Source organism: Ptychodera flava, chromosome 9 (assembly GCF_041260155.1).
Source record: "Ptychodera flava strain L36383 chromosome 9, AS_Pfla_20210202, whole genome shotgun sequence".
Classification (NCBI taxonomy): domain Eukaryota; kingdom Metazoa; phylum Hemichordata; class Enteropneusta; family Ptychoderidae; genus Ptychodera; species Ptychodera flava.
The window spans coordinates 7,442,879-7,470,187 of NC_091936.1; the positions used below are offsets into that span (position 1 = coordinate 7,442,879).

General features: G+C 37.4%; 3 protein-coding genes across 5 annotated transcripts; 2 read left to right on the forward strand and 1 right to left on the reverse strand.

Annotated features, from left to right (window-relative positions):
* Nucleotides 1–2,764: 2,764 nt before the first annotated feature.
* LOC139139894 (zinc finger protein 878-like) lies at nucleotides 2,765–5,283 on the forward strand. The gene is made up of 3 exons (XM_070708860.1): nucleotides 2,765–2,942; nucleotides 3,235–3,318; nucleotides 3,723–5,283. The coding sequence occupies exons 2-3, from the start codon at nucleotides 3,285–3,287 to the stop codon at nucleotides 4,973–4,975; spliced, it is 1,287 nt and encodes a 428-aa protein (XP_070564961.1). The 5' UTR covers nucleotides 2,765–2,942; nucleotides 3,235–3,284; the 3' UTR covers nucleotides 4,976–5,283.
* Nucleotides 5,284–10,213: 4,930 nt separating this feature from the next.
* Nucleotides 10,214–21,424, reverse strand: LOC139139895 (uncharacterized). Of its 3 annotated transcripts, XM_070708863.1 has the most exons (6): nucleotides 20,411–21,424; nucleotides 19,729–19,830; nucleotides 15,000–19,056; nucleotides 14,208–14,516; nucleotides 13,364–13,484; nucleotides 10,214–12,633 (listed from the first exon to the last, which is right to left on the reverse strand). In XM_070708863.1, the coding sequence occupies exons 2-6, from the start codon at nucleotides 19,817–19,819 to the stop codon at nucleotides 12,457–12,459; spliced, it is 4,755 nt and encodes a 1,584-aa protein (XP_070564964.1). In that variant the 5' UTR covers nucleotides 19,820–19,830; nucleotides 20,411–21,424; the 3' UTR covers nucleotides 10,214–12,456. The 3 variants fall into 3 exon arrangements, with proteins under 3 accessions (XP_070564964.1, XP_070564963.1, XP_070564965.1); XM_070708862.1 differs by lacking the exon at nucleotides 20,411–21,424 and having other exon boundaries at nucleotides 19,729–20,365; XM_070708864.1 differs by lacking the exons at nucleotides 13,364–13,484; nucleotides 20,411–21,424 and having other exon boundaries at nucleotides 19,729–20,365.
* A 1,037-nt stretch (nucleotides 21,425–22,461) lies between these two features.
* LOC139139896 (myb/SANT-like DNA-binding domain-containing protein 7) lies at nucleotides 22,462–25,981 on the forward strand. The gene is made up of 5 exons (XM_070708865.1): nucleotides 22,462–23,109; nucleotides 23,470–23,568; nucleotides 23,804–23,902; nucleotides 24,166–24,240; nucleotides 24,695–25,981. The coding sequence occupies exons 1-5, from the start codon at nucleotides 22,740–22,742 to the stop codon at nucleotides 24,745–24,747; spliced, it is 696 nt and encodes a 231-aa protein (XP_070564966.1). The 5' UTR covers nucleotides 22,462–22,739; the 3' UTR covers nucleotides 24,748–25,981.
* Nucleotides 25,982–27,309: the final 1,328 nt, after the last annotated feature.

Below are 27,309 nucleotides of genomic sequence, written 5' to 3' on the forward strand. Positions count from 1 at the left end.
CACAGACAACAGCTGATGTAGATAGAAATCTTGCAAGCTACATAAAACAACAAAAACAACAATCATCTAAAATGAATCTCAGACTTAAATTTATTGCAAAAAATGAAACAGTAATTGTTGCAACATAATCAATTCTAATATTTACAAGGTTATGCTTGCAAAAAATGAAAATGTCTTATGAATGCTAATTATAAGATCATATTGATAACATAACTTGATGCAATAAAATTAACCTCATGCACCTGATGCAAAATTCCTAGCTGTTTCACTGGGAAATCCCCTGCACACTGCAGACCACTCAGCCCATTTACCTCGCATCCCAGCTTTGTCCAGCCAGAAGTACTCTACAAAATGACATGTTCCTTTCACACATCCGACGTAATCAACGTTTGAACTCCTAGATAACTAAGCAAACCTAGCACAACATTGTCTCTTTCCATGCTGCAGAATATAACACCTTCAAGAAACAACACAAACTGCTTGCTCCTTCATAAATAAACATATCTTTATTCGCCAGAAACAACAAAATATTCATAATATTAGCTATTCACCTAAAGAAAGATCATGATTCTGGCTGGAACCACAAAAATAGATCTTACGAAACTAGTCGAGCTTGTGGCCCCAAAAACGAAGCTCTGCGTGAAACGCGTTGCATTTGCATCAGGCTAACAATTGAAGTTTAAATACGAAAAAATCAATAAATAAATATAAATTAGAACAATCGGATGACATTAAAATGTTATTAAATTTTCATTGCATTACCCATCAAAACTTGGAATCGTAAAAAAGAGGAACCAAAAATATTCAGGCCCCCCTGTAGGTAGAGCAAAACTTTCAAGTCCTGCTCTACTACCCCCAAAATTTTCGAATCCCTACTGAATTCCTCCACCCTCCCACCCTAACTGGTTTTTTTTGAACGCAGCCTAAGGCTGTATATCGTTTGGCGCGGTTTGTGGAGGGACTGTGGTGTGGGGTAGAGTAATTGACACATACTGTAATGCTAGTGGCAAGAAAGCCGCATTATCTAATGCCACATGCGTGGCAACAGCCGCATTGTCTTGCCAAGCGCGTCACAGCTGTAATAAGCGCTTTATCTGTTGCCAAGTGCATGGCAGTCGCCTCGGTCACATTGAATCTATGAATGAAGCCCCATTACATAAAGTTCGTAATAACGATGCGCGAGTTTGAACAAAAAGTAGATCCCTAAAAATTTGCACGGAAAATAAACTCTGAAGACAAATGTTGTTTATTGTGGTTTTTTATACATTTTCATGACCTGCAGGAAAACTATATGTATTAAGGAAATGTAGGTTTCGCTGTTTTTTGTTTCGGTTTTACACTACATCGTTCGCACCTATTAAAGTTGCGATCGGAGGGCAGAGCAACGAGTACGCGATCGACAGATCGAGCAGACTATCGATCAGATTACCAAGCCCACTAACGCCTTTGCTTTCACTGGTATGGAGCTATATCAAAGTTATAAACCGTTCTCTTGGTAAGCCGCAGTCAACAGTGCAGCGTAGGACCGATATAACTTTAGTTGTAATCCCTTGGTACAGGGTCCCATGGTAAAACAGACACGGTTACACAATTTAAGTTATTCATTGTAGCATGTCGCTAAAATCCTGTTTAACCATGGAGGTAGTAATGGAGAGTTGTAACAGTATATACAGTACCTCTGTCGCAGACAACTGAACTTGCTAAATTGTTGTTGTGACCGTCGATCTTTTGTATGAGGGTCTATGAAAGGTTATCATCTTTTCACCAATACAATTTTGACAATTTTGACCCAAAGCTTAACGCTCACGGGAGTTTTGATGATCTATGAGGAGAAGATAATGTGCAAAAAACTTTGTTAGCTATCACTTGAAACACACTTTCACTTGTGCAGTTTGCTATGAAGTAGGGTGCAGGCCCTACCGAACACCAGTCATGTGATCATGAACACAGACAAAAACAAAAAATAGCTTTGAAGTGAAATGGTAGTCCTGGATCCGGATCCCTGGTTTTCAGATTATTGGCTAATCCGCCTAATTAACACGGAGCAGTTTCAATGTTACATTTGCTTTATCCATAAACTTTACTTTCTCATGGCTTTATATAGATTGGTTCCCATATTCGCTTGGCTTTTCTCAGCAGCAGTTTGTGGCTGGCAAATTTGGCCTGGGGGGGGGGGGGAGGAGGGGATAGCCCTGCATACGATGCTGTGTGTTGGTGTACGCTGGGAATACACAGCATCGTACGCAGAGCAGTGCGGGGGTACTCTCTTGATATTTTCCGTTTAATATACTGCATAGCTTAGCCATAACTATTACCATGGAACCATGGTCGACTAATGAGCAAGGGCGAGCCATCCGGAGAGAAGCCTGCAATGTCTTGATCTGTTTACAGCACCAACACGGATTAGAACATGGACGTGTGTCCATGATTAGAATTAAAAACACCTGGAGAGTCAAATTTTGGTTTTCACAACCATTTGATTGACCGTGATTTTTTATTTTACAAGCCGTTGCTTCTTGCACAACTTGTCAAAGAAAGTCGTCGAACAGTACATGAAAAGCATGCCGCTCATGTGTTCAGGTCACGTCATGAATATTTCCACAATAACCCGTATACATTGACTTATATACCATACCATCAACATATCCGTTGTTTCTTGTACTCAAATTGAATGGGTGATTATGGCTTTGCTATAATCATTGTTAACGTTTGGAGGGACACGGCAGGCCTAGGTAAGAAATATTAGCAAAGCGTACGGTCCATATCGTCAGGATGGAATTCTAGATAGCTAAGCTACGAAGTCCCACCTATGAGATGCAAAACACAGATAGTTGATGACAAAAGCTAGGTTGTCAAGACGCAATTTTGACGATTTTTCCCGTCATACATGGCGTTTCAACATGGCGGCCTAGGATAACGTAGATGCGAAGGCAGCAGTCGTGGTAAGTTTTTACCGTTATTTTATGTTTTGAAGTGAGAAATCGTGAAAAAATGTATCGCCTTCCGGGTCAAATATCATGGAAAATGCCCTCGTGAAGTATTTTTGTCGAACGTTTGGTATTTTTAGAGAAGATAGATTTTAATTGCGGACTGCTGTGGGTCTGCTCAGCAGATCTGTGCGATATCCATAGAAAACCACGTGCGTATCAGTACAAGTATGGTACACGGTATGGTACAAGGCTTTATACCAACTCATTAGTTTTTTCAGTTGTATCGTTCTATTGTTTTTTTCAGAACAAGCCCCTTTTCAGTAGTGGATACATTAATTTAGGTGGCGTTTCAACATGGCGGCCTCCAGCAGCAGTCCAAACAGTGAAGGTAAGTTTTCCCCTTTTACTATCGTTATGGCATTAGCAGCGTTCTCGGGCGAACATGGTTGAGAAGGTCCCGGTTTGTTCAGCGATCTCATTGATAGTCCTGTAGTTAAAAGTTGTCTTGATAGAATATTATCCTCAGTCTGGTGAACCCTTGTAACACGTACAGCTGCCTGCATAGTATGGCCAATTATGGACATACCACAGCCCATATAGGCTACAATGTATATGGCATGACATTGGTGTTATTACTGTTATTATTTTTATGGAAAATTTCAGTCGTGGTATACTCTCAGTGTAGTTAATTAGCAGAATAAAGCTACATGCATCATGGACTCTGTCCTGATGATAACTTGATTTTCAGTATTGCTCAATTAATTGTTATTCATTTTCAATTGTTTTTAATAGAGGCAATGCAGTTGTTGTTAAATATTGAAGCCGCTACGCCGCATGATGAGTCTTCTCGGCAGTCAGATTGCAGTGATTGTGACATAGATGTTGTTGGTCATCACCAGGCTGATACATTACCATTTCAAGGACATGAAGTTGTAGTAGGTTTACAGGAACCCGACATACAAGTTGATTGGTTGATGAAGGCATCAGAAAACCCTATTGATATACAGATTCAGTCACCGGATAACCCTACTGATCTACAAATTCAGTCACCGGATAACCCTATTGATCTACAGATCCAGGCACCACATAACCCTACTGATCTACAGATCCAGGCACCACATAACCCTACTGATCTACAGATCCAGGCACCGGATAACCCTACTGATCTACAGATCCAGGCACCGGATAACCCTACTGATCTACAGATCCAGGCACCGGATAACCCTACTGATCTACAGATCCAGGCACCGGATAACCCTATTGATCTACACATCCAGGCACTGGATAACCCTACTGAACCACAGATCCAGGCACTGGATAACTCTACTGATTTACAGGTCCAGGCACCAAATAACCCTTTGGATCTACAGACTCAGGCACTGGATAAACCTTTGGATCTACATATTCGCACACGGGATAAAGCTCATGTATGTGATACATGTTCAAAGGTCTACAAGACCAAAACTGGTCTGAGAAAACACTGTAGAAAACATTCGGGTCTGTACCCCTATGTGTGTGATTGTGGGAAAGGTTTTTCTGAGAGAAGGTGTTTATTGGAACACTTATGTGTACATACCAACAATGGCCTTAAGAAGTGCAAGTTATGTGGCTTTGAACCCCGCACTTTTCGTGGTTTAAAATGGCATGAGCAAAATCATGGTTCTGAGACTCACAAGTGCCCGACATGCTCAAAAGAGTACAAATCCAAATTGTCTTTAAAGCAGCATGAAAAATCATCCCATGAAGTGAATTTTATTTGCCCAATATGTGAGAAGCCTTTTGGTATGAAATCACGATTCAAATCTCATTTGGAGACCCACTCTTCAGATAAGCCTCATAAGTGCAGTACTTGTAATTTTGAAAGTAAAAGAAAATCTGACCTGAAAAGGCACATTGCTCACAAACACACACTGTTACCCCTTTTTATTTGTCAGCTATGTGGCTCAGGCTTCAAAACTCAGGGAGATTTAACACGACACGGAAAGAGAAAGTCAAGCTGTGTGAAAGAAAAATCATATTCTAGCATTTGGGCTGATGTGGTCTGAAAACGTCATGAAAATAGCAAAAGCTTGGCATGACATGTCCATGCTTTGTGGTCCTTTAAAGTCCTAGTCCAGTCAATTTAGGGTTTAACCTAGGACTAATTGCAACAGAAATTATTTCTTCACCATGACCTTTGGAAAGGTCTCACTAATGACATATTAAAAGTATAGAAAAATATAAGGGGTGCAAATTGGTTAAATTTGCATATATTCAAATTAGCTATATATCGCCTTTAAAATGACTGCTATACTCACATTTTGGGCATGTAAACTGAATTCAAGTGACTTTTTCATTGCAACACAATTTAGTAAGGTTCAATAAGTAATTTTCTAAATGTCTTGAACAATAAAGAATATGCAAATTAAGTAATTTGCATATGTTCACAGTTTTCCACTATTTCAGACAAAATGAATGTTTAAGTTCATATTTAAACAATTTTTTTCTCTATGAAATTGTTCAGGTTTTGCAAGAATTACCTAAAACAAAGAGGTTGACCTAATTTGTATGCATAATTTGCATATTTTAATACAAAATGCCTAATTTGCATAATTGACACAAACGGTCTTCTGTATACAATAAGCCTACAATAGCTTCCATTGACTTTTTCTGGTTATTCAGAAATGCAATGAATAAAGAGAAGAGTTTCAGAGAGTTAGTGTTTAAATAAAAGGAATCAGAATTCTTTCTTTGGATATTCTTCTTTCTTTTACGACGATAAGGTTATTCATAAAAAATCATTGGACGTGCTCAAGTTTTTGACATCAATTGTCATTTTAAGTCATTTTCTCCTACAACATGTTCAATTGCAGTAAAATTTTTGAAGGAATATTTTATGCTTTTGGTCATTATCTTCAATGACGATGGAAATATTCAGTTACTAATAAATGGATCACCACACTTAACAGTTGTGCCTGTGAATCATCCTTCTCATTATTAAACTATCATAAATACGAACATCATTTGAATCACCATGATGGTAGTGGTGATGACAATTATTATGATGGTCATTATCATATCAAGATTTTCCTCTTCCTCTCTGTTTACATCTTCCTCTAGGTGGTTCATTTGTTTACAGCCAGAATCATTTCATTGACAACAGAAAGTCTATATTTTGCTTTCTGTCGGGGTTATTCATGCTGCTGCAGTTCATTGTAGAACCTATAAGTATGGGGAAGGATTACTCAATGAAAAGATGTGAAGCATAGGATGATATAATTGTACTGCGTATCATATCAGATCTTAGATGTGCAAGTATCACTCATCGGGCTGCTATGTGATGGACTTCCCATTTGCAGATTATTAGACTTTTGTATTATTACCAATAAGATCGATCACTCAAGGAATTGAGAGTCTGGCCAATCTGAGGTGAGACTTCCATAAGGTTCAAAATACAGGATAACAATTTTATGATAATTTGATGTCAAAATTTGGTATCCTAATTGACAAACTCGTTAACGGCAGCTTCTGTGATGCAAATCCCTTCACATCTTGGTTTTCTTGTTTCACGGTCATGAAACTTTGAAAGAGCAGCTAGACCATGTAACATTATGAAAAGTATCTAGATTTGCTTTTACCAGTGATTTAGATTATCATAATTCAGTCAACAGATTTCTTTCAGTTTTTCCTCAAATGCTATGGCTGTGTACGGTAAGATTTAACAGGAAATCTCTCTCTTCAGTCCACTATATTACTTTATATTAATTTTCAATTGTTGTCTTCAAGAAATTTCAAAATTTTGTGAAATGCAGTGTCCTTTGACGATTGTAATGTCTTTCAGCTGATAAAGGAACAGCTTTCCTAATCCATATTTCATGATAATTGGCAGTAGAGTATAACAATTGTACCTCTATATCATCATGATCATTATAATTTATTTATCATTATTATCATAAATTTCTGTATGTGGCATGAACAGGCAAGTTGCACACAGTCAAAAGTATATCTGATTTACCAGTGACCACACAACCTGGTCTTTAATTACATTTTATCCACACTTAATCTATATTAGTATTACGGGTAAGGGTGAAAATAAAAGAAAATAGAGCTGAAATGCAAATTTTCTTCAGCCTCCCTTTGTACAAAGTGTTGGTTATTTGGCCAAGCATTTTGGTATGCATTAAGAAAATCCAAATCTTCCAGTAAGTCCCAATGTTATTGACATTATGCAAATTCTCTAGATAATTGAAACGAACTATACGAATCAATCATTGTTTATTTTTACAGGGCTTTTCATTCTGTAGGCCCTATTAGTATATAATCATTAAAATGAGTTAAAATACACAGAAAATAAATAACCATGTCAATTTCTTTGTACTGAGCAAAATGTTCATTCAAGTTATAAAATGGACATCTTTCGATAGGAAGAATTTAAATTATTAAAAAACTTAAACAAGGAGAGTCTCTTAATGTAAGTTCTCATTTTACTGATAACATAATTAATTAAAATAAGTTGACGTCAATTTGAAAAATTAAAGAAAATTATTTTAATGATCATCATATATGATTTACATGAGGAATCGCTCATAGTTAGGTAAAATATATTTAGCAATGTTAGTAAAAACTTCCAATCTCTCTTTACGATATTGTAAAACCTTTCAAGTTTCAATTATTACATTAAGTACAGTGTAGGCATTTCCTATAAAATCTTTTAAAATTAGTCCTTTCCACAATGTAGATTGTATTAGGCTTTGAATATACCATTCTTGGACCTTTTATGTATTTAAGGTGAAGAAATAATTCATGTTCCAATTAGAAAAAGGAAGTAACATGGTTGACTTATTGGACAAATGCAAATAAGAATTTTTTTATCGCTGTAAGATATATTTGAAAACATTCCCTGAACTAAAAACAAGAAAATGATGTTACATCGTCATTACATTGTCAGCTTATCTCTTAAATCACTTTCGTAAATAGATTATCAGCACCAGGTTTGTATAGCATCTATGACCCATTTAGCATTTGGGTAAATTAGCTGTCTTATGCACAACTTCATTAAATGCGCTTTTCACGATCCCTGGGATCGCCTTTGTTCTAGTCTGTAAGAGAATGATTGAGGTGTAAGAGCCTTTTGTTTTCCATTGAAATTGCAATCATGCGGGTAAATTTTCTGATGAGAAAATCTGGTGCCAACTCAGGCCTTTAAACTTGAGATATGTAACTTCCATGACCCTACTAAAATTTAGTTCTAATGATCTCCGTTGTTTTTTAACATTATATATAGTCATTTATACTATAGGTCAAAAAAGGGAAAAGTAAAGTGGTAGGAGGGGCACATTGCAGTTATGTAAAATGAGGAATCTTAAATGATTTTATGCATTGCCTAGAAACACAAAAAGTACATTAAATAATGAAATTGCTTGAATTAAATATTAATTTGCTGAATATATTTTTAAGAAATCTATTAACAGCAGCGATTTTGTTCCCTTTTCTAAGTTTTATATTTATTCAAATTATGCACTGTCTCCCCACTTAACAGTCATTTTGTTTGTCATTCTATACGTTCAATACAGAGTGGAAACAAAAACTACTTGTTGTATAGATTAAATATAATTTTTAAGTGAAATGCAGTGGCAGCCATACTTGATTTAGGCAAATTAGGAATATATCTTCTTCAAAAATATTGCCTGGACAAAAATTAAGATAAATGCATACATTACTTGAACATAATGTCGCATTTTTCTCAATTCAATATGCATATTTCTTTTATCAGTGAATGTATTGCTCCCATATTCCGTTTATATCTATACAAATAAGGTAATGTTATAAATCTTAGATTGTATTGGACTTTTAGTATGTCATTCTAGGATCTCTCTAAAATACACAAAGAAAATTTAATTCTATTGCAGTCAGAAGTAGCTTATATAGTTATTAATTAGGGACATACAAAGAAAAACGAAGTGTTGTGGCGGCTATATTGGATTTATGCAAAAAGGAATATTTCTATGACGACAAATATTTTAATCAATATTGCCTGAACCAAAAACAAGGCAAATAAGCCCAAAACCCGCATATATCATGTTTAGCCAAATATTTTTAGTAGCAACATTCTATCAGCACCTAGTTTGTAACCATAATCTTTTTACATATATGCAAATTAGGCATTGTTTACATTTCTAGATTGTACGAGGCTTTTAGTATGTCATTGTAGGGCTTCTCTGAAATAAACAGTGGATAAATAATTCTATTGCTGTCAGAAGTAGCATAAAAATAGTTATTGGGAAAAATACAAAGAAAAGTGAAGGTTGTGGCGGCCATATTGGATTTATGCAAATTAGGAATATTTCTATGAAGACTAGATATTTCCATCAACATTACCTAAACTAAAAACAAGGCAAATAAGCCAAAAACCTGCATAACATATCATGTTTAGCCAATTATTTTTAGCAGAAACATTCTATCAGCACTTAGTTTGTACCCATAATCTTTTTACATCTATGCAAATTAGGCACTGTTTACAATTCTAGATTGTACTAGGCTTTAAGTATGTTATTCTAGGACTTGTCTAAAATACAATATGAAAAAATTATTCTATTGCTGTCAGTAGTAGCTTAAAAATATTTATTAATTCGAGAAAAACTAAGAAAAGTGAAGTGTTGTGGCGGCCATATTGGATTTATGCAAATGAGGAATATTTGTATGACGACAAAATATTTTCAACAACATTGCCTAGACCAAAAAGGAGGCAAATAAGCCAAAAAACCCAGATCAAAAGCATGTTTAGCCACATATTTTAAGTAGAAACCGTCTATAAGCGACAATTTATACCCATGAGCCCCCTTTACATTTATGCAAATTAGGCACTGTTGCACCCCTTAGATTTTATTATACTTTTAGTATGTTATTTCTAGGACCTTTCCAAAATGCATGGTGAAGAAATAATTTCTGTTGCAATTAGTCCTAGGTTTACCCCTTTTTTGGCTTAGATTGACTGGACTTTAAAGTCCTATTTTGCATGCAGATAATTTGGAAGACAGTTCAGTAGATTTATTTTATCATAAGCTGTATTGTGGCTGTGATGTGAATCTCAAGAGAATGATCATTTGATAAAGATTAGTTAAATAGTTGATGATAGTTTTGTACTTTTATGGATGAATCATGCACAAAATATTCTAAAGTTTTATTGTTGTTCAAGACAGTGTTAAAAAATGTTTTTATATTTGCAGAGTTAACATTTTATATTTGAAGAGTTAACATTTTATATTTGGAAAAGTTAACATTTTATTTATGTGGACAAATTAAAATACAACTTTGTTCTATATTTTTCCATACTGTTTTATTGCAGTTACAATGTAATCATTTACAGTTTCAAACTTTTTACATGTTGTCTGTACTTTGTTTCAAAGTACAGATGTTTGCAAACATATGTTATGCAGTTATTAAAGAATTAAAACCAAGTAATTTTGATGTCTATTTTTACTTTGTCATTGTCTTTGTTTTGTCAACTGCATGTACTCCTATCCAAGCACTTAAAAATACTGCCAATAAAATGGTGTCACATATGATCACAGATGTTTTAAAACAGCAAATTTGGGTCAGGTAGCCCATGGTGAACTGCATAAAAAGAGTATCCATGGGATTCTGAGATTTTTGGAACAAAATGGTAACAATTGTGTTAAAAATAGTTTCATCTATTTTATTACAGTTAGTATCATCTCTGAGTTAGGCAAGAAAAGGGCCACCCAAATACCCATGGTACTATAAGCTTCTGAAAATATTCTCTGAGTAATTCGTTGTGTGTGTGTGTGTGTGTGTGTGTGTGTGAGTGGGTGGAATGAACATGTAAAACCATGTGATTGCAAAAGCCAAACAACTCACAGTACAATAAATTACCACAATTCTCTTTGATTTGTATCCATGAAGGTTACTTTTCTAAAAACTTTTGCAGTTCTGCATGTAAGCACTAATGTCCAGCATCAGAATAATTGTTAAATAATATCCAGTAAAAGTACGTTTAGAAATTTCAGCAAAAGTTTCAAAATAACCATGAAAAAAACCATGGAAGTCATGTTCTGTAGGTACTACAAATGCCATATTTTTTAGGCAGCATGTTATGACGAACTGAAGGGGTCATTCTCTGAGAAAACTTAGAATGCAAATTTCTTTTGTCATTTCCATTGGAAAAAATCAATATCCTTTTGTTTCAAAAAACAGGTGCAACTGGTCTCCCTACTTTCCATCACATTATTCTGTATGGCTGAAGACACAATCAGTGGAAAATTTTACAAAAATGCCATCTCCTCTCCAGTGTTCCCTCTGAGGTTTCAAGAGGGTGCGCAACTTGAGATACGTCGGATTATTGTCTCACAGCTGGGTCCGTTCATGTATATGCTAATTTACTGAGGTACGTCACAACGTACAATGAACGTTGGTGGCAACTGGGCTAAACCCGAAACGCGGAAGTAAAATCTACGCCGAGATCGCACATTTCGCCCCGAGTTATCGTTTCCAAAACTACCGATCGAAATGACTGAGACTAAAGTTGCGCAAAACATGAAATTTCACTGCGAGAGCAGTCGGAGACACTGCGCAATTGGCGCGCAAATAAGCCTTAGCGGGAACACTGCTCCTCTCTCAATCTTGCATAATTTTCGAAATCATTTAAAATGAGAATTGAGAAGAATGGTGTTCTTAAAAGTACGTTTTCAGAATTTTTACAACTAGTCTATGAATTTGTCTACACATGGGAGACCTGGTAGACTTCTCTGGGGAATCTCTGAGGATACAAATTGCAATGAATTATGGGAAATTTACAGTACTGTGCAACGTGTCATTTGCAGCAACTTTGTTGTTATTCAATAGGCAACTTTCATGACCCCTGTGAGACCTTTACATCCTGGCTTTTTAGGTATGCGTTTACCATTTTGAGTCTAAACTTGGTAACAGTCAGCCATAAAATTAAATTTATGCATTCACAATCATCCTAGAACAAAACATGAGATGTAATCAGTTACAAAAGGGAGAAAAGCTCAATGTTGTAGGATGCCATACCACTAAAAAGACCAGGATGTGAGGTCACTCAGAGGTCATGAAAATGGGCTATTATTCATGAATGATATGTCACACCTCATTATTATTCATGACTGAATAAGTATGCAAAAGCAATTTAGATAACACAGGTGTCCATAGGGTATCCTTGAACTGTACACATCTGCATAGCCATGATGGAGAAGCAGTAGTTTCAGTTACTCTTAAATTGTCAAAATCATTCTCCTAGTATACACATTTCTACATTGGTACAGTCACAAAGAATTGTGTCAAGACGGATGGAACACTTTTGTTCAACTGATATCTTTGTAAACTAAGCGAGTGTTATTATGACCCAGTTCTCATTGGTTCAATAGTGCCAAGTCTTGTAAGTCAATTTCTTCGCTCTCCTGGTTTATGTCAACAAGCACCGAGACCAATAGTAACACAAGAGGGCATTTGTACAGCATATTAGTTGATTGGCCAGACACAAGTTGTAGCGTAGACCCAACAGTGACAATCATACATTGGTACTGGCACTCCTACCAAGTCGAATCAAAGCACTTATTCTGCCTTCATTAACCCTGTGGTAAGCGCGAACACCTGTCACACCCTTTGCAGGTTCATCAAAACCAGACAGTCCAGATGGTTTCCTCCTTGCCGTTCTACATCTGTCAACGTTGTCAAATGGATGGTCCTTGGTAAAAAAGAAATAGAGACACAGTCACAAGGAATTCAAATACTCATACATAGAAATAAGTGTTTTAACACTTTGATAAGACTGTTAAGGTGGTAGACTACCCAGGGGCTATGCAAAATAAGCCATTGCTAAAGACTGCATTGAGAAATGTCAGAAAATATTCTAGGAATATTGTCAAGTTCCTGAAACTCTTACAAATAATCCATTGACAGATGCCCTATAGAAAAACTGTGTAAATACCACAACACAAATTGTAACAGGCATGTTGATCAGGAACGCCCATTTTTCTGGTCATTTTTCCCCTTATCCTTGCACCTACAACAGATGTGATTTCTAGAAAAATGACAAAATTCTTAGAATTTAGGTAGGACCCCCCCCCCCCCCCCACACACACACACACACCTTAATATTAAAGTGCTGGTATGTCTGAAGAGTAGAAGGTAACATTGGAGAATATTTATTGATTTTCAACAAGCCACATTTCTCTAAAATTATTAGAGACCACTATTTAGATTGTGTTTCACTTCATTCTTGAAAGGACAAGCAATCTAAACTTACCAAAGAAGGGCATTTAAAACATGTCAAGCACAAGGTATTACAATCAAATACAAAATTTACACATTTTTATTGGCCACTATAGGTTTTAAAGGGCACTAAAGCATGACAATAGCAAACCTAAATCTTTATTGTCAGTTGTTACTGAAACTATAGTTTAAGCATTACTTACCTTCATGGTTAGTTGTGAAATATAGTTTGGAGGTACCACTGGTTGATATGCTGATTTGTTGTCTAAATCCAACTGCTGCTGAGGATATATGGTTGATGAACTTAACCTGATTGGAAAACCCCTGACATCACAAAATAAAACAAATTGCATGGTTACATTGAATACATAAACCAAGAAGAGACCTGGCTTAAAAGAAAAGAAAACTGATAACAGCAAGTGATTTGAACCTGCAAATATTTTTCAGAGATGTTTCATTCACCTCTACAGTTGTCAGTAAGAAAGATGTGTTGTTTTATTTTAAACTTATTACATGAAATTATTCATATGTATCTCCTGTACCTGTCCAACACTCTACCGTACATTCATACTGAAATTTGAATAAAAACAGGGAGTACATTTGGAACATACTTTAACTGTGCTAAAGTGTGATTAGAAAAACACATGTAAGACACTTCATTGCACACATATAGCTAATATTAAAATTATCACTGAAGCCCCATGCAATAGTAACAATTCACTTTAAAATGCTTGTAAATTTTGTTCTGTGTATCATGTACAGTTAACGGTTCAAATCATTAAAACATGATAAAATGTGTAGTATTCTGCTTGTCAACACAGCCTATGTATTTGTAATGACCATTGTTATTGTTAAATTGAATTATAGTCCAGATTTAATTTAATATAATTTTCAACAATAACAATGCTGACTGGACACATATGAACTGAGTTGACAAGCTGAACACTGGATATTTCAACATGCTTTGTGGATGTGAACTGGAAACTGTTGTTGATACACAGAAAAAAAAATAAGTCAAGAGTAACTTAATTAAGGAGCTTTAAATACCTGTTTGGATCATAGCGTACCACCAATTCTCCGCAGATCTTTGCAAAATTGGTTTCAAGGTCACAGCAGTTTGGAACACCATTCTTTGAAGAGGACATTGTTGATATGCTTGAGAATAAACTTTCACATAATTGGCTGCTTACAGCTCTTTGGTTATAAGTACGCCGTCGAACCAACCCATACAATATTATGTCAGCATCGATACTAGCTATTGTTGACTCCCATAATGCTGTTGGATAACCTTTCACATACATGCCAGGGGGTGGAAACCTAGATAAATTCACCATTGACAGTAGGGTTGCTCTGTAACTATAATACAAAGATACAACTGTAAAAATACATCAGTTTAATATTACTGGCATGACAATTGGCCAGATAAAGCAAATGCTTTAACCAATATGTGTTTTTTTCAAAAGCTGATGATCAGTTGTTAAGCCAGGTATTAATACAAGAATGTGCACTTTGGATTTCTAGATACAATATGCCTTGTTATTCCATTGTAAAATAAATGCTACATAACCTCCTTCTTTATTTTTTGTGCAAGCATGTTTTTAATGTCATTATTGTTGAATGTTTTGTGTGAATTAACTTGTCATGTTATTTGTGTGGCATTCAGAACCACATTACCTAGAATTGGTTATTTGGTCACTTAATTTTATTGTCAGGTGATTGGTACTGCATGGTTATTGGAAATGTGATCAGATAAAATATACAAGTATAATATGGTCATTTAGCTAAATTTGGATTCACGTACTGATACAAACAACACCATAGTTTCTTATAAGAACCAACCTCATTTTCATTCTGCACCGTTGAACTGCTGAAATTCCTGGGTCATCTACTGACTGGAACCATTCTCTGATCTGTTTACACATGTTGGCTGAAGCAGTGTAGCCTTTCTTCTGCAACTCATTTTCAACTTCTGCTGAAAAAGTTATCAATGCAAAGTCTGTGCTTTGCATATCAAGTCTGTCCTCCAACATTCCAAGTTTTAAAGCAGTTTCATTGTCTTGAGCAACTTCAAGGAAATCACTTCTTCTTCCTTGACCAATACTTCTCTTACAGAGAGCAGAACGGTGCCTTGTTAAAAGGTGATGAGGGTCTATCTTCCTGACAAACAGCTCCTCCCTTGTTGCAGAGTACTCTGGAATGTAGAACCAATCTATAGGGGTAGATTCACTGACTTCTGCTATTATCATTCCATGTTTAATTCTTGATTCATTGCGCCATTTCTCAACTCGTTTTGGGAAAATCCAATTTGAATATGCCACTGAGAGAGCTAGTTTTGGATAGTTCTTGCCTAGTAACACTTTCTGACAAAGTACAGATAGTGTTAGTGGTGAACATCTTCTATTTCTAGAATACAGAGCAGGAACATCTCCTGTGAGATTAAGAATGTTTTTTAGTTTGTTTATGAGTTCTTCTTTTCGGCCAGATGTGGTTACTTGTTCATGTTTATGATCCTTAAAGTATTTCAGCACAATTTTTAACTCTGCCACAGTCAATCTTGCCAGATTCATACAGTTAGATAAGCTACACTGTAAGTCTTCAACATTCTTGTCATGCCATTTTCCAGATTCATCCTGTAAAATATGTAGAATATTTAAGGTATCTTGAGAATTGAGTGTTCTTGTGTTGCATGAGTTAGGATCAAGGTCACTTTCAATTGCCGTGTCAACTGCATTATCTTCATTACTGGATTCTTCACCATCTCCTTCCGCATAGTTCACTTCATCTGTTCCATGCACTGATTCCCCAACAGTAGTAATGACAACATTTTCTGTATCTGTGCTTTCCAAATTATGGACCGTTTCCTGCTCAAGTGATGAAACAGTTTCTGGCAAGTCCTCCATAATCTGTTGGACTGTTCTCTGGTACATGTAGGTTTCTGAATTTGATGAAAACTCTCTGGCATTTGGGGTTTCTTTCTGTAAGTACTTGAAAGCAGTTTGTGGCAGACATATGGCATTTCTATGTGCAACAATGATGACACGAGTTCCATCAGATTGAACTGTAATACTGATTACATCACTGATGTCAGAAACATGGTTAGCACATTTAATATCTGAAACGAGCTGTGCCTTTGTCATACTGCTCACCTCTTTCCAAAACTGTTTTTGTAGTTGTAGGAGTGTTTGTGGTTTGCCATCCTTGCTGGTTAGCATTAAAGATACATACTGGCCATCGAAACTTTGAACAGGACAGTGCAATCCCTTTGAATGGCAGTAATCTAGGACATCTTCAAGTATGTTTCTCATAACACTGTTAGGTAAACTGTAGCCTTTCAAGAAATAGCAAACTGGTGCTCCATAGGCAATATCAAAAGACCACACTCGATCTGTATTACTCGCTACAAATGCAATGACTTCTGTAGCCTTCTTTCGTGAGAGCTGGTAATGTTCTTTTAAATAGTACACAATTTCTTCGAGTGTATTACAAATAGTTGACTGTGATGATTTAATGATGAATTGAGGATCACTTTCTACTGTATTACTAGAGTGAGTGATACAAGTTGTGTAAGGCTCTGGGTGTTCCTCTGAAATAACTATGTTGTCATTGGAACCACTGAAAAGGCATGAGTGTATAGATGCCAATTCAACTATGGTTGAACAATGTTTTGGAATATTTTCCTTAATCATCTTCTTTATTCCCTTTGCTGTTTCTGATAGTTTAGATGGACATCTTGTTCCAATGCCACCATAGTTCACATTTAATTCTTGTTCTACAAGTGACCAAATTTCATTATCTCTTTCCACTCGAAACACTTTGGTGGTACCTTCTGTCCATACACCAAAAAGGCACCACTGCACGCTTTCTTTACTTCTTATTTGGGCCTGTACTTGCAGGTAATAACGCTGTGGAATGTAATCTGGTATCTTGCCACTTTTTGGACATTTAACCTCCACTGCAGCTATTTGTTCATTGCTTTTGTTGCAATAAATGTATCCATCTGGTGAGATGATTATGTCAACTGTGCCAACTGAAATTCTGAAGGCTCCAACCTCAAGCAAACAGCAGTCTGGGTATATTGATGGCAAGACTTTTGTAGCGATGGTGGCTAAAGCACAAACTTCATGTTTGTTGCCATAATCCATAGCTTCCTGCACAGCAGATGGATATGGTGGCTTTTCAAACCCAAGTACAGCTTGCCGATAGTGTTCTTTCTGGGCCTTTAAACCAGCACATCCAACAGCATTATATAGTGTACTGGCAGTGACTTTCACTTCCTTTCGTGCCTTAAACCATACAGTTGACCTTTGCTTTACAAAAGGGAGCCCAAGACTTAGGATGTATTGGCAGAACTGTTCAAGTTGAGGAATGCCAGATGTCATCAACATATCGATATCATGTAAAGAATGATATCTCCAACAATCTGATATACTGACAGCAGGTAGTTTAGGCCATACATCTTGACTGTTTGTTAATGTTGCACATATGTGGCCAACAGCTTCTCTGATTTTGTCTCCACTTGCATTAAGTTCATTGAGTTTCACTATGTTTGCAGTCACTAAACTTATAGCATACTGATATTTTGTTGACGTTGGATCACCCTTGGCTTGACCTTTCAGCTTTTCAAGTGCATAAGACTTTTTCCATAAAGTTTCTCTTGTTACAGCTTTCTTTTCTGTTAATACTGTGAGAAGGGCCCGTAATCTCTCGATTATTAGAAGACACTGATCCCCTGAGAGTGAATCTGAGCAAACTAATTCTTTAACTGAATTTACATTCTGTATTTCCTCTTGGTAACGAAATTTCTGTGCTTCTGGTGTCAATGTACCAACTTCATCTTCCTTTCCAAGGAGATTAATATCTCCTCTATCTCCTCTTAGCCCTGGGGACACTTTTTTACCGTCAAATGATATACAAATGCTGCTATTTGTATTTGCCTGTGCTATTCTTTCCACCACTTGTGTACATATTCCTGGTGGGATACTATTTGGCCATGCACCATTGAAGGGGTCATATGCTTTTAACACACTTTCGTTTGGAATAGAGAAGATGATATTTGCTTCTTCACCAGTAAAAAGACCTCTTTCACTTGTTCCAAGCAGAAGGGACCCTGCATGCTTCCAGCCAGATAGAAATCTTAATGGGGCTGCACCAAATTTGTTCATAAATGTTTTCCAATACAATTTCGACAATTTGCTGTAACGCAACTCAGTGAGTGAGGTAGAATTAAGTGCCTTTAATGTATCAATAATTAGAGAATATGTGAGACTATCCACTTTTAGTGCTCCATTTGCAATTGATATGATGAGCTCTTCAATGATATTACCTGTTTCACAATCTTTCAGGACATTGACACACTTTCGAAGCAACTGTGTATCAACAGAATTATCATTTGGCATACCGGACATATTTTCTTCCTTTTCTTCACTGACGAAATCACCAGAAGAAGTTTGATCACTTATTTTTTCATCACACCCACTATTCTTCTGCACATATGATGCACTCCCAACACCTGCCTCCAGTATATGTGAAATTCCAAATCCACATTTTTCACACACCTGACCATCCAAAATACCAGAATGGCTGTGGGTATAATTATTCAAAGAGCCACACTTTTCACAAAGTTCATAAGCGACAAGGACAGAGTGATGGCAGATTGAATGATCACTTACAGTTGAGTTTGAAATTTTGGTAATTGAACCACAGTTGGCACAAAGAATACCATATACATCACTGTTAACTGTACTGGATGATATCATAGGGACATGGCAATGTTCACAAACAACATCTCTTTCTGGCTCAGTTGTGTGCTCCTGTTCAACTCCTGTGTCTTCTTTTCTAATCTTACTGGGAGTGCTGTGACATAAAGGCTCAGTGGGAAGATGAAAAGATTCCTCACCTGTGGACAAGACAGACAGTGTGTGTACAATTTAATATTTTGTTGGAAAGCAAATTTTCTGAAATGGACTTTTAAATAAGTTATAGCTATTTTGTTCTACAAGTCCAGAAGAAGTTTCCTTAGAGTTGCACAATTTCTCAATATTTCAGGAGTTTTTAAGTATGTCACCTTCCATGATATTGCTTTACAGTATCTACCCTTATATGAAAATTACAGGGGTTACACCATCCTATTACCAAGTAAAGTACTAGTCTTTTCACCTTCATGGACACATTATGAACAGACCATTTTCTAAATTATATATGGTGTGTCACATGACAAATGCACATCGCCTATGTTGTAAAACACTGCAGGAAATACTAATTTTTTACATACTCGAGTTTTATATAAAGCTTGATAATCAAATTGCTGAAAACTCATCGCTATGATAAGTATTTCACCTTAAAAATTAATTCCCCCCTGGCCTGCAGTTTAACATTTGGCATTGTAAGCTATATAGTCATCTTAGTTCTAAAACATTATTTTATATTTAATATTTTATACTTCAATACATTACTCATTACAAATAGCAGTATAAATCAAATATAATTACTGCATGCACTTGTCATTAAGTTAGATAACATTATAATAACATTATCAACACTAAGTTTGATAACTTATTATCAGCCATACCTTGTATGCTTGGAGCTGGTGTTAATTTTCTTTTATTCTTGCCACGGCGCTCAAGAGTCAAATGTAAACCTTTTTTTCTTCTGGCTGGCATGTTCAATATGTCTGTTGATTAAAGAGAGTTCATAAAAATAACATTTTCGCAAATAGCATAATACTTCTACTGGCAGTGAATTGATAATCTGCTATTATGTGAGTGCATGAAGAACGTGGAATCGTCAACATGACTACTTTTTGTAAAAAATATTACATGTAACATGGAGTGTGTTATGAATTTGTCTGTGACCTCCACGCCGGCTCCAGTCATAACATAGCTTATGCCATTGGCTTGCCAGCTCGATGAACATGCAGTGCAGTGCAATTTAGATCTCAACTCGTTGACTTGGTCGTATACAACATGCGACTTCTACCATCTGATCTTTGAGATTACCGTATGTGCAGGGTCTAGCTTATTAAATGGTACTCATGCAAAGTTTGCTCTATTTCCTATTAGTATTTGCAATATCGCACAGATCTGCTGGTAGACCCACAGCAGTCCGCAATTAAAATCTATCTTCTCTAAAAATACCAAACGTTCGACAAAAATACTTCACGAGGGCATTTTCCATGATATTTGACCCGGAAGGCGATACATTTTTTTCACGATTTCTCACTTCAAAACATAAAAATAACGGTAAAAACTTACCACGACTGCTGCCTTCGCATCTACGTTATCCTAGGCCGCCATGTTGAAACGCCATGTATGACGGGAAAAATCGTCAAAATTGCGTCTTGACAACCTAGCTTTTGTCATCAACTATCTGTGTTTTGCATCTCATAGGTGGGACTTCGTAGCTTAGCTATCTAGAATTCCATCCTGACGATATGGACCGTACGCTTTGCTAATATTTCTTACCTAGGCCTGACGGGGGAAGGGTTTAGACCTTGACACGTATTGGTCACCATGCGTCACCTGCCCTATCACTTCTAGATGCATTTGGGACGTAACCTAATCTACCAACCGCCCATTACCGTTATCTCAACAAATTACATCACCCTTTCCACGTCACTATCCATGCGCACGCCAGAGTGCTCAAAGCTATATATCGTCCATTTCAACCTCTGCAACACTCAAGTTCACACTGCAAAATTCACCATGCCAAAAGCGAAGAAAACCAAGGGCCGCGCCTACGCCCGGGCGGCCACCCGTACATCGACGAGGTTGAAGAGACGCCCAGCGCACCTCGACAAATACCTACTCCAGTCAGTACAGACGGAAACCACACCAACCAACCCTGCCGTCGACGTGCCGACAACCGCCGCAGCGGCAGCCGACCCAAGTATGTCAGACCACATCGCCAAACTGATAGAAACTGGCATTGCAAGTGCCATTGACTCAATCCGACGTGAGCTACGGCAGCCAACTACCAGCAACGCCACAGCAACGGCGCCCATCCCAACATCCAACTTGCAAGTCCAGCCAACTGATACAGTCGTTGGTGCACTATCACCTGCTTCCGTCGTCGTCACTGGGCCGGCGACGCTTGCCGCTCAGTCCAGCTCGCCACCTACTCAAGCACACCCAAGTACCGGTAATCATCTCACTAATCACGTTAATGAATACCAACCCACCATCACAGCTACCCCACCCGACTTGACCACCAGTGGTGGCGCTGCGCACATCCGGGATAACTCCACCGCCGGCGGCGCACTTCATAACAACAACACAAGCAATATGGCCGCGCCCTTCAGTCAACCCGCCCAGCCAGCTGGTCACAACGCACCGCCATGGCATCCACCACCTAGAGCCGGGCCAACGGGCAACACTTCAGCAGCAATACCCCCAGCCGACCTGCTCCTGCCATACGTCGACCAGTCAACACTCAACGCCTTGGCTAAACTCGGTAAGTTCATCGAATTGGTGACTTCCCTTACGAAAATTAAAGCTTGCGTCTTCATAATTGCCTGGTAAGTTTCCACAACAAGTTGTGGTAAACTTACGCATAGCTTGAGATTTTCGCATGTTGATGGATTTTGCGGCGCACATATTGTGGTATGCTTACCACGACACTCATGCATATCGTGGTATGTTTGCCACAAAAGTTTAGGCTTTGCAGAATTTTTTTTGCGGTTATACTTGCCACAAACAGGATTTACGGTATACATACCGCTATTGAAGCTGACCCCATGGGTAGCACCACCCCCCAGTAGCATACCCCTACCCACACTTTGCCACGACCACTCACACTCTAGCTATTCATTCTTGTGCTGATGTAAGTTTTCAGAATGTAGCCACAGGTACAAACACTCACACACATTCACAAAAAAAAGAAAATCTTACCAGGTTTTTCATTGAATTCCTACCTTACATTTATTGCAGATGGAAATGCTAACAAATGACACAAAACAAAAGAAATCAGAAGTTCATCAACAGTTCTTTCACAGGATATCTCCCTTAGTCCATGGCATCTTCATAACAAAGTGTTGGCATATCCAACCTATATTGGGAACAGTTACTTTTGATCCAGTTGATTGTTCAGTCAGTGTCTTGGTTTACTTTCCGTGGACTACAAACGGGCTAAAACAAAAAAAGAAAAACAAGAAAAGAAACATTAATGTAATCACATATACTAGCACAGTACAGTGGACAAAATGCCAAGAGAACAATCTGCTAGTCAGTATGTAATTGCAACTGCCTTGACATACCTTTCACAATTAGTCTTGCACATATCATGAAATGGAGTCCAGGTCACTAATATGCCGTTCATACACAGGCCATTGAAACGTCTCTGAAACGGTTCTGGGCCAATACTGGCACAAAAAGTCATGTATGGACACTCCGAAGTGGTTCTGAAGCGTTTCAGATTTGAGACGGTTTCAGTCGGCCCGACCTGAGCCGTTGTAGGGATTAACTCTATCCGCAAATCGCTGTATGGACAGACTGAGACGCTTCAGAGGCGTTTCAAACGCCCTCACGCGACAGGTATTTGTAACATAAAACAAACAACAACCAACATACAATATTCACTTTCGCAATGGCTGCCGAACACAGTACTACATCTCGTGGTAATAACTGGTCCGACGACGAGATAAGCTTGCTAATTTCAGTCTGGGCTGACGAAAGTATCCAAAGAATGCTAAACGGGACGTGTCGGGACAGCCTCGTTTATAAAAAGATAGCAGAAAAGGCTCTGCAGAGAGGCCTGAACCGGACAGCAGACCAGTGCCACCGCAAGCTGAAGGCACTGAAGCTGAAATACAAGGAAGTTGTAGACAGCAACAGACGGAGCGGCAGAGGCAGAATTTCGATGCCTTTCTTTGAAGAACTGTCGCAGATCCTTGGGAGAAACACTGTCATGGAGAGCCTTTCAATTGGACACCATTCAGACGAAGACAGTATAAATGGTAAGACATTTTGCCTGTACCGTCTATCAAATTACGAAGCTAAGTAAGGGATCATCTGTAGAGAGGTTATGCGTAATTCTAGTGATGGTCTATTTTATAACCAGATGAGTGTCCTTACATCTGTTTTGACGAACAGAATGCCCGAACTGCTGTGGTTGAATATCAATAAATGAGGCATAGTTTCGTTCTTGGCTCAAATAAATGAGGAAAGATCGCTTGTACTGTTACTGTTTAACAGGACAAGTGTTGAACAACCCTTGTAGGAACATGCACTTAGCATTTCCTGTCCTTTGTCTCATGCTTGTATGCTACCTTTGTTTCATGTCCTGTATTGAATAATGAATGTGTTGATCTTTACAGGAAGTGACGACAGTAGCCACATTTCACCAGATCAAGCAACAGCCCAAGACAAAAGTGATGGCACCAGTACAATTGCAACGGATGTGAATGACAGCAGAGGTAACATTTATTACAACTTCTTATTATTTTCTTATATTGAAATAATATGCCATTATTCCATGTGCCATCATGTGGATGTCTTTGAAGAAACAGGCTCAAAATATATAATTTGAATTTAATGCTTTAGGTGTCTAGTGTTGCTCTCTGTAACTCAGAGTACAAAGTGCAGAGTGTATCAATTATACATGTGTGTTTCAAGGAAACTAAAGATATCAATTTTGGGGTTTATTTCCAGTAACAACACCGATTGGAATGCCCTTGAAGAAACGGCCCCGAAGAGTTCTCACTGATGTAGAGGAAAACATCTCCCCAGACAGAGGAGAAGAACCTGAAGGTGAGAGTTAATTTCGGAGGAAAATTTCAGCCTAATATAAAACTGCAGAACACTGTGAAAAAAGTCCAAAGGGGAAACTAGTTTGTTGTAAATTGTTACGATTATAGGTCTACAACAAATTTAACATGCAAACACTGAGCAATACAGCCAGCACCATCATTTCCATTTTTAGATGCATATTCCTTTTGTATCCTTGTAGATTGTTCGTCATGTCACAGAAATTTTAAGTAATACAATTTTCTGTACTTCTTCCAAATACATAGATGCTGAGACCTGTGAAAGACCATCTCCCCAGGATGATCCTGATGATACTGCGAGTGCTGTTGTCAAAAGAAGAAGTAAGTTTCTCTCTACTAATGATACAAATGTACAAGTGTTATGATTGTTTTGGCTTCATTATATTCTAAGGACAGAACATGTAGAAAGAGTGGTGTTCATTATTTTACTTGTTTTTTTCTGGTTAACAAGTGGATGATTTTACACTACTTCGTACTGCAAAACATTGTGCCAACAAGCGGAGGTTCCATTGTATAATATATTTCCTCTATGAACATTTTCATATTTCAAATACATAGCGTTTGAACATATTTTTGTGGTCAAGTAGTCCAGAGAGAAAATTGCTAGTGAGAAGAAAAATAATAAAACTATAATAAGAACCTCTTCCACAACAACTTCCCATCATTTGAGCAATTTTACCTGTGCTGGTTGTACAGATGTTATGATCGCACATACTGAAAAAAATTATTGTCGGCTCAATTATCAAGTGTTAATTATCTATTTTTCATCTGACAGCAATGAGAATTAAAAAAAAGAAGAACGTGAGAACAAAATGCAGAGAGGGCTAAACTCGGTGATGGAAAAATATTTCACATTCGAACAGCAGAGGGAAAAGAAGCGAGAACAGAGGCAAGCAGAACTAATGCAGAAACAGTTAGAACTGGAAGAGAGACGTCAAACTTTGGAGGAAAGAAGACTTAGAATGGAAGAACAACAGCAGCGGCAGGATAGCATGCTCTACGAGGCCTTCTTTGGATTCCTGAGTCAAATGAAAAGACCAGAAGTTACACAGCCGCAAGATTTTCAACGACCTCACAATTTCCCAACCTATCAGCGGCCACCAGTTGTCCCAACTTTCTCCAACACACCACAGGCAAGTCATCAGGGACAGCCTTCCTCTTCTGCATCTGTAGCTGCAGAACAAGATACCCCCAGTACATGTCACAGAGAACCTGGTCAATTGCTGCCTACCAATTTATTTACAAATTCAATGCATATCAGCAATGGTTTTGATAATTATTAAGTGTTTTGGGCACTCTATTTTATGTGCTGAGATGCGTATTTTCATGTTCATTTTTTCTATCTCAAGTGTTATTATATCTTTGGTGCCATATTATCTTCACTTGTGTCAGAATACGTACTCATATGTAAAACCGTACATGGAGTATATCAATGTTATATTTTTTAAAAAGTTTCAGTTCAACATGATATTTACATACTATTGACAGCAGCATTTACATGAATTCATACTTTACATGTGCAGTACTCCTGTTTGTCATTTATGCCCATTTACAATATCCACTGAGGATTTAAAGTTCATTTTAACAATTTTAATATTAGTACTTTTGAAAAGTCACTTTGAATGTAACATTTACTGCAGCATTTACATGAAACCATACTGTACACTCATAGTAATTCTGTTTGCCATTTATGACTATTTACATATCAATCCAGTGTTTCATTTTAGCAATTTTGGATTCAAACACTCAATTTGGCATTTTAATGTAACATTTACGGCAACATGTACATGAAACCATACTGTACACTCACAATAATTCTGTTTGCCATTTATGATTATTTACATATCAATCCAGCTTTTCATTCAGCAATTTTGGATTCAAGCTCTCAATTTTGCCTTTTTATTACATTGAATCCTATGTAAACCTAAAATGTGTGATAAAAAGGGACTGTGTCAATAGTGCCAATTATCCAAGGTTTTTCTTAGTTTCAAACAAGGCTCATTCTTGGAAGTATATTACCATGACTTGATGAAATAAAGTTTGTCAGTTAATTAGTTTGGAATTTCTTGTCTGTGGTATGTTTTGTGAAGTTTTTGTGGTGTGATTGTTTCAAAGGACAAACATACAAAACATCTTTCTCATGGCTCCCAAATCTTTCTTTAGCCCTTTAGGTTGTACACATTCCTGGTTTGTCAGAAACTCACTGACTCTATAAATTATACATGCATAAAGTTTTTGCATAATTGAGCTTTATAAGTATTTTTAAGGACCATTGATTGACACGTACAGTTGATTTTGTACTCACAACTATCAAAAATTTAGGCACTGATTTCAAAGTTAACAAATATGTATAATATAAATATAAAAATATGTCTGTACAATATCTAAAACTAAAAAGACGGCAACCACAACCCAGTTATAATGTAAAGTGCAGTGTTTAATTACCTCTATCAAAGCTCCAAAAGTACATAATTATATGCTTCAAAAGTTAATTATTTTCTGCTGTAAAACAAACTCCCAGTCTTCTGGTAAAATTAAATTGCATTCAGATTACTAAGCTTGTAAACACTAAGTACTGTGAACAATATGCAATGTTATTGTTGACATATAAATCCTCGTGTGGACGGATATTCAAATCCTAGTCTGGACGGATATTCAGTTGTCAATATTATTGGACATTGGTGTACTGACAGGTTGAACACTAGGAGCAGTAAAGAAATTCATACTTCAGCAACAGTACAGAATATCTGAGAGTACATCAGAAGTTGAAGTTACAGGGCATGAGATTTGAGGCGAGCGATTGCTCCGCTCGCCTAGCGCTCGCGCAAATCAAAATCCACGCAAACGATTTTCCGCTCGCGTGGCAACTTGGACAGGACTGCGACAAGTTCACAGAATGAATGCACTGCAAAAAACTGGCGTCTGAGCACGTGTTCATCATTGGAATGACAGGGTACAGCCTGCAGACTTTCAGCTTCTTTTTTGTAAAAATCAATTAAATTGTAGCGAACATATGAACAAGAGAAACAAAGGCCATGCGTACGTGTGTGCCAATACCGTGTCTTCTATTTCTCATTTCGCGTTCCGAAAACACACGGTCCCTACAAGGGATTAGCCGTGGCCGTGGCTAGTAAAACTCATCAAATTGTGTTGCTTTATATGCAATGTCTGTACAGAGTACGCAACCAGGACTATATTGAACGTAAGCCTGGCATCTGTCCGGAGTGGGCACTCCCATAGATCATACAGGCAATTCATTCAACACGAATTTTGCGGTCCTCCCTCATTTGTTCGTACTTACTTTCTTGAAAAGCGTTTAGCTGACTTCATAATTAGGAAGAACCGTATTCCCGATGAATTAGGAGCACAGAGATTTCGACAAGAATTGAA

Bases quoted from the DNA above. Each gene is read 5' to 3' on its own strand.
- LOC139139894 (XM_070708860.1), top strand. From the start codon at position 3,285: ATGGCGGCCTCCAGCAGCAGTCCAAACAGTGAAG. The intron at 3,319-3,722 runs GTAAGTTTTCCC...TGTTTTTAATAG, and splicing joins CAGCAGTCCAAACAGTGAAG to AGGCAATGCAGTTGTTGTTA.
- LOC139139895 (XM_070708863.1), bottom strand. From the start codon at position 19,819: ATGCCAGCCAGAAGAAAAAAAGGTTTACATTTGACTCTTGAGCGCCGT. The intron at 13,485-14,207 runs GTATTTAAAGCT...TTGTGATGTCAG, and splicing joins GTACGCTATGATCCAAACAG to GGGTTTTCCAATCAGGTTAA. The intron at 12,634-13,363 runs GTAAGTAATGCT...TTTTTTACCAAG, and splicing joins TTTCACAACTAACCATGAAG to GACCATCCATTTGACAACGT.
- LOC139139896 (XM_070708865.1), top strand. From the start codon at position 22,740: ATGGCTGCCGAACACAGTACTACATCTCGTGGTAATAACTGGTCCGAC. The intron at 23,569-23,803 runs GTAACATTTATT...GTTTATTTCCAG, and splicing joins GGATGTGAATGACAGCAGAG to TAACAACACCGATTGGAATG. The intron at 24,241-24,694 runs GTAAGTTTCTCT...TTCATCTGACAG, and splicing joins TGCTGTTGTCAAAAGAAGAA to CAATGAGAATTAAAAAAAAG.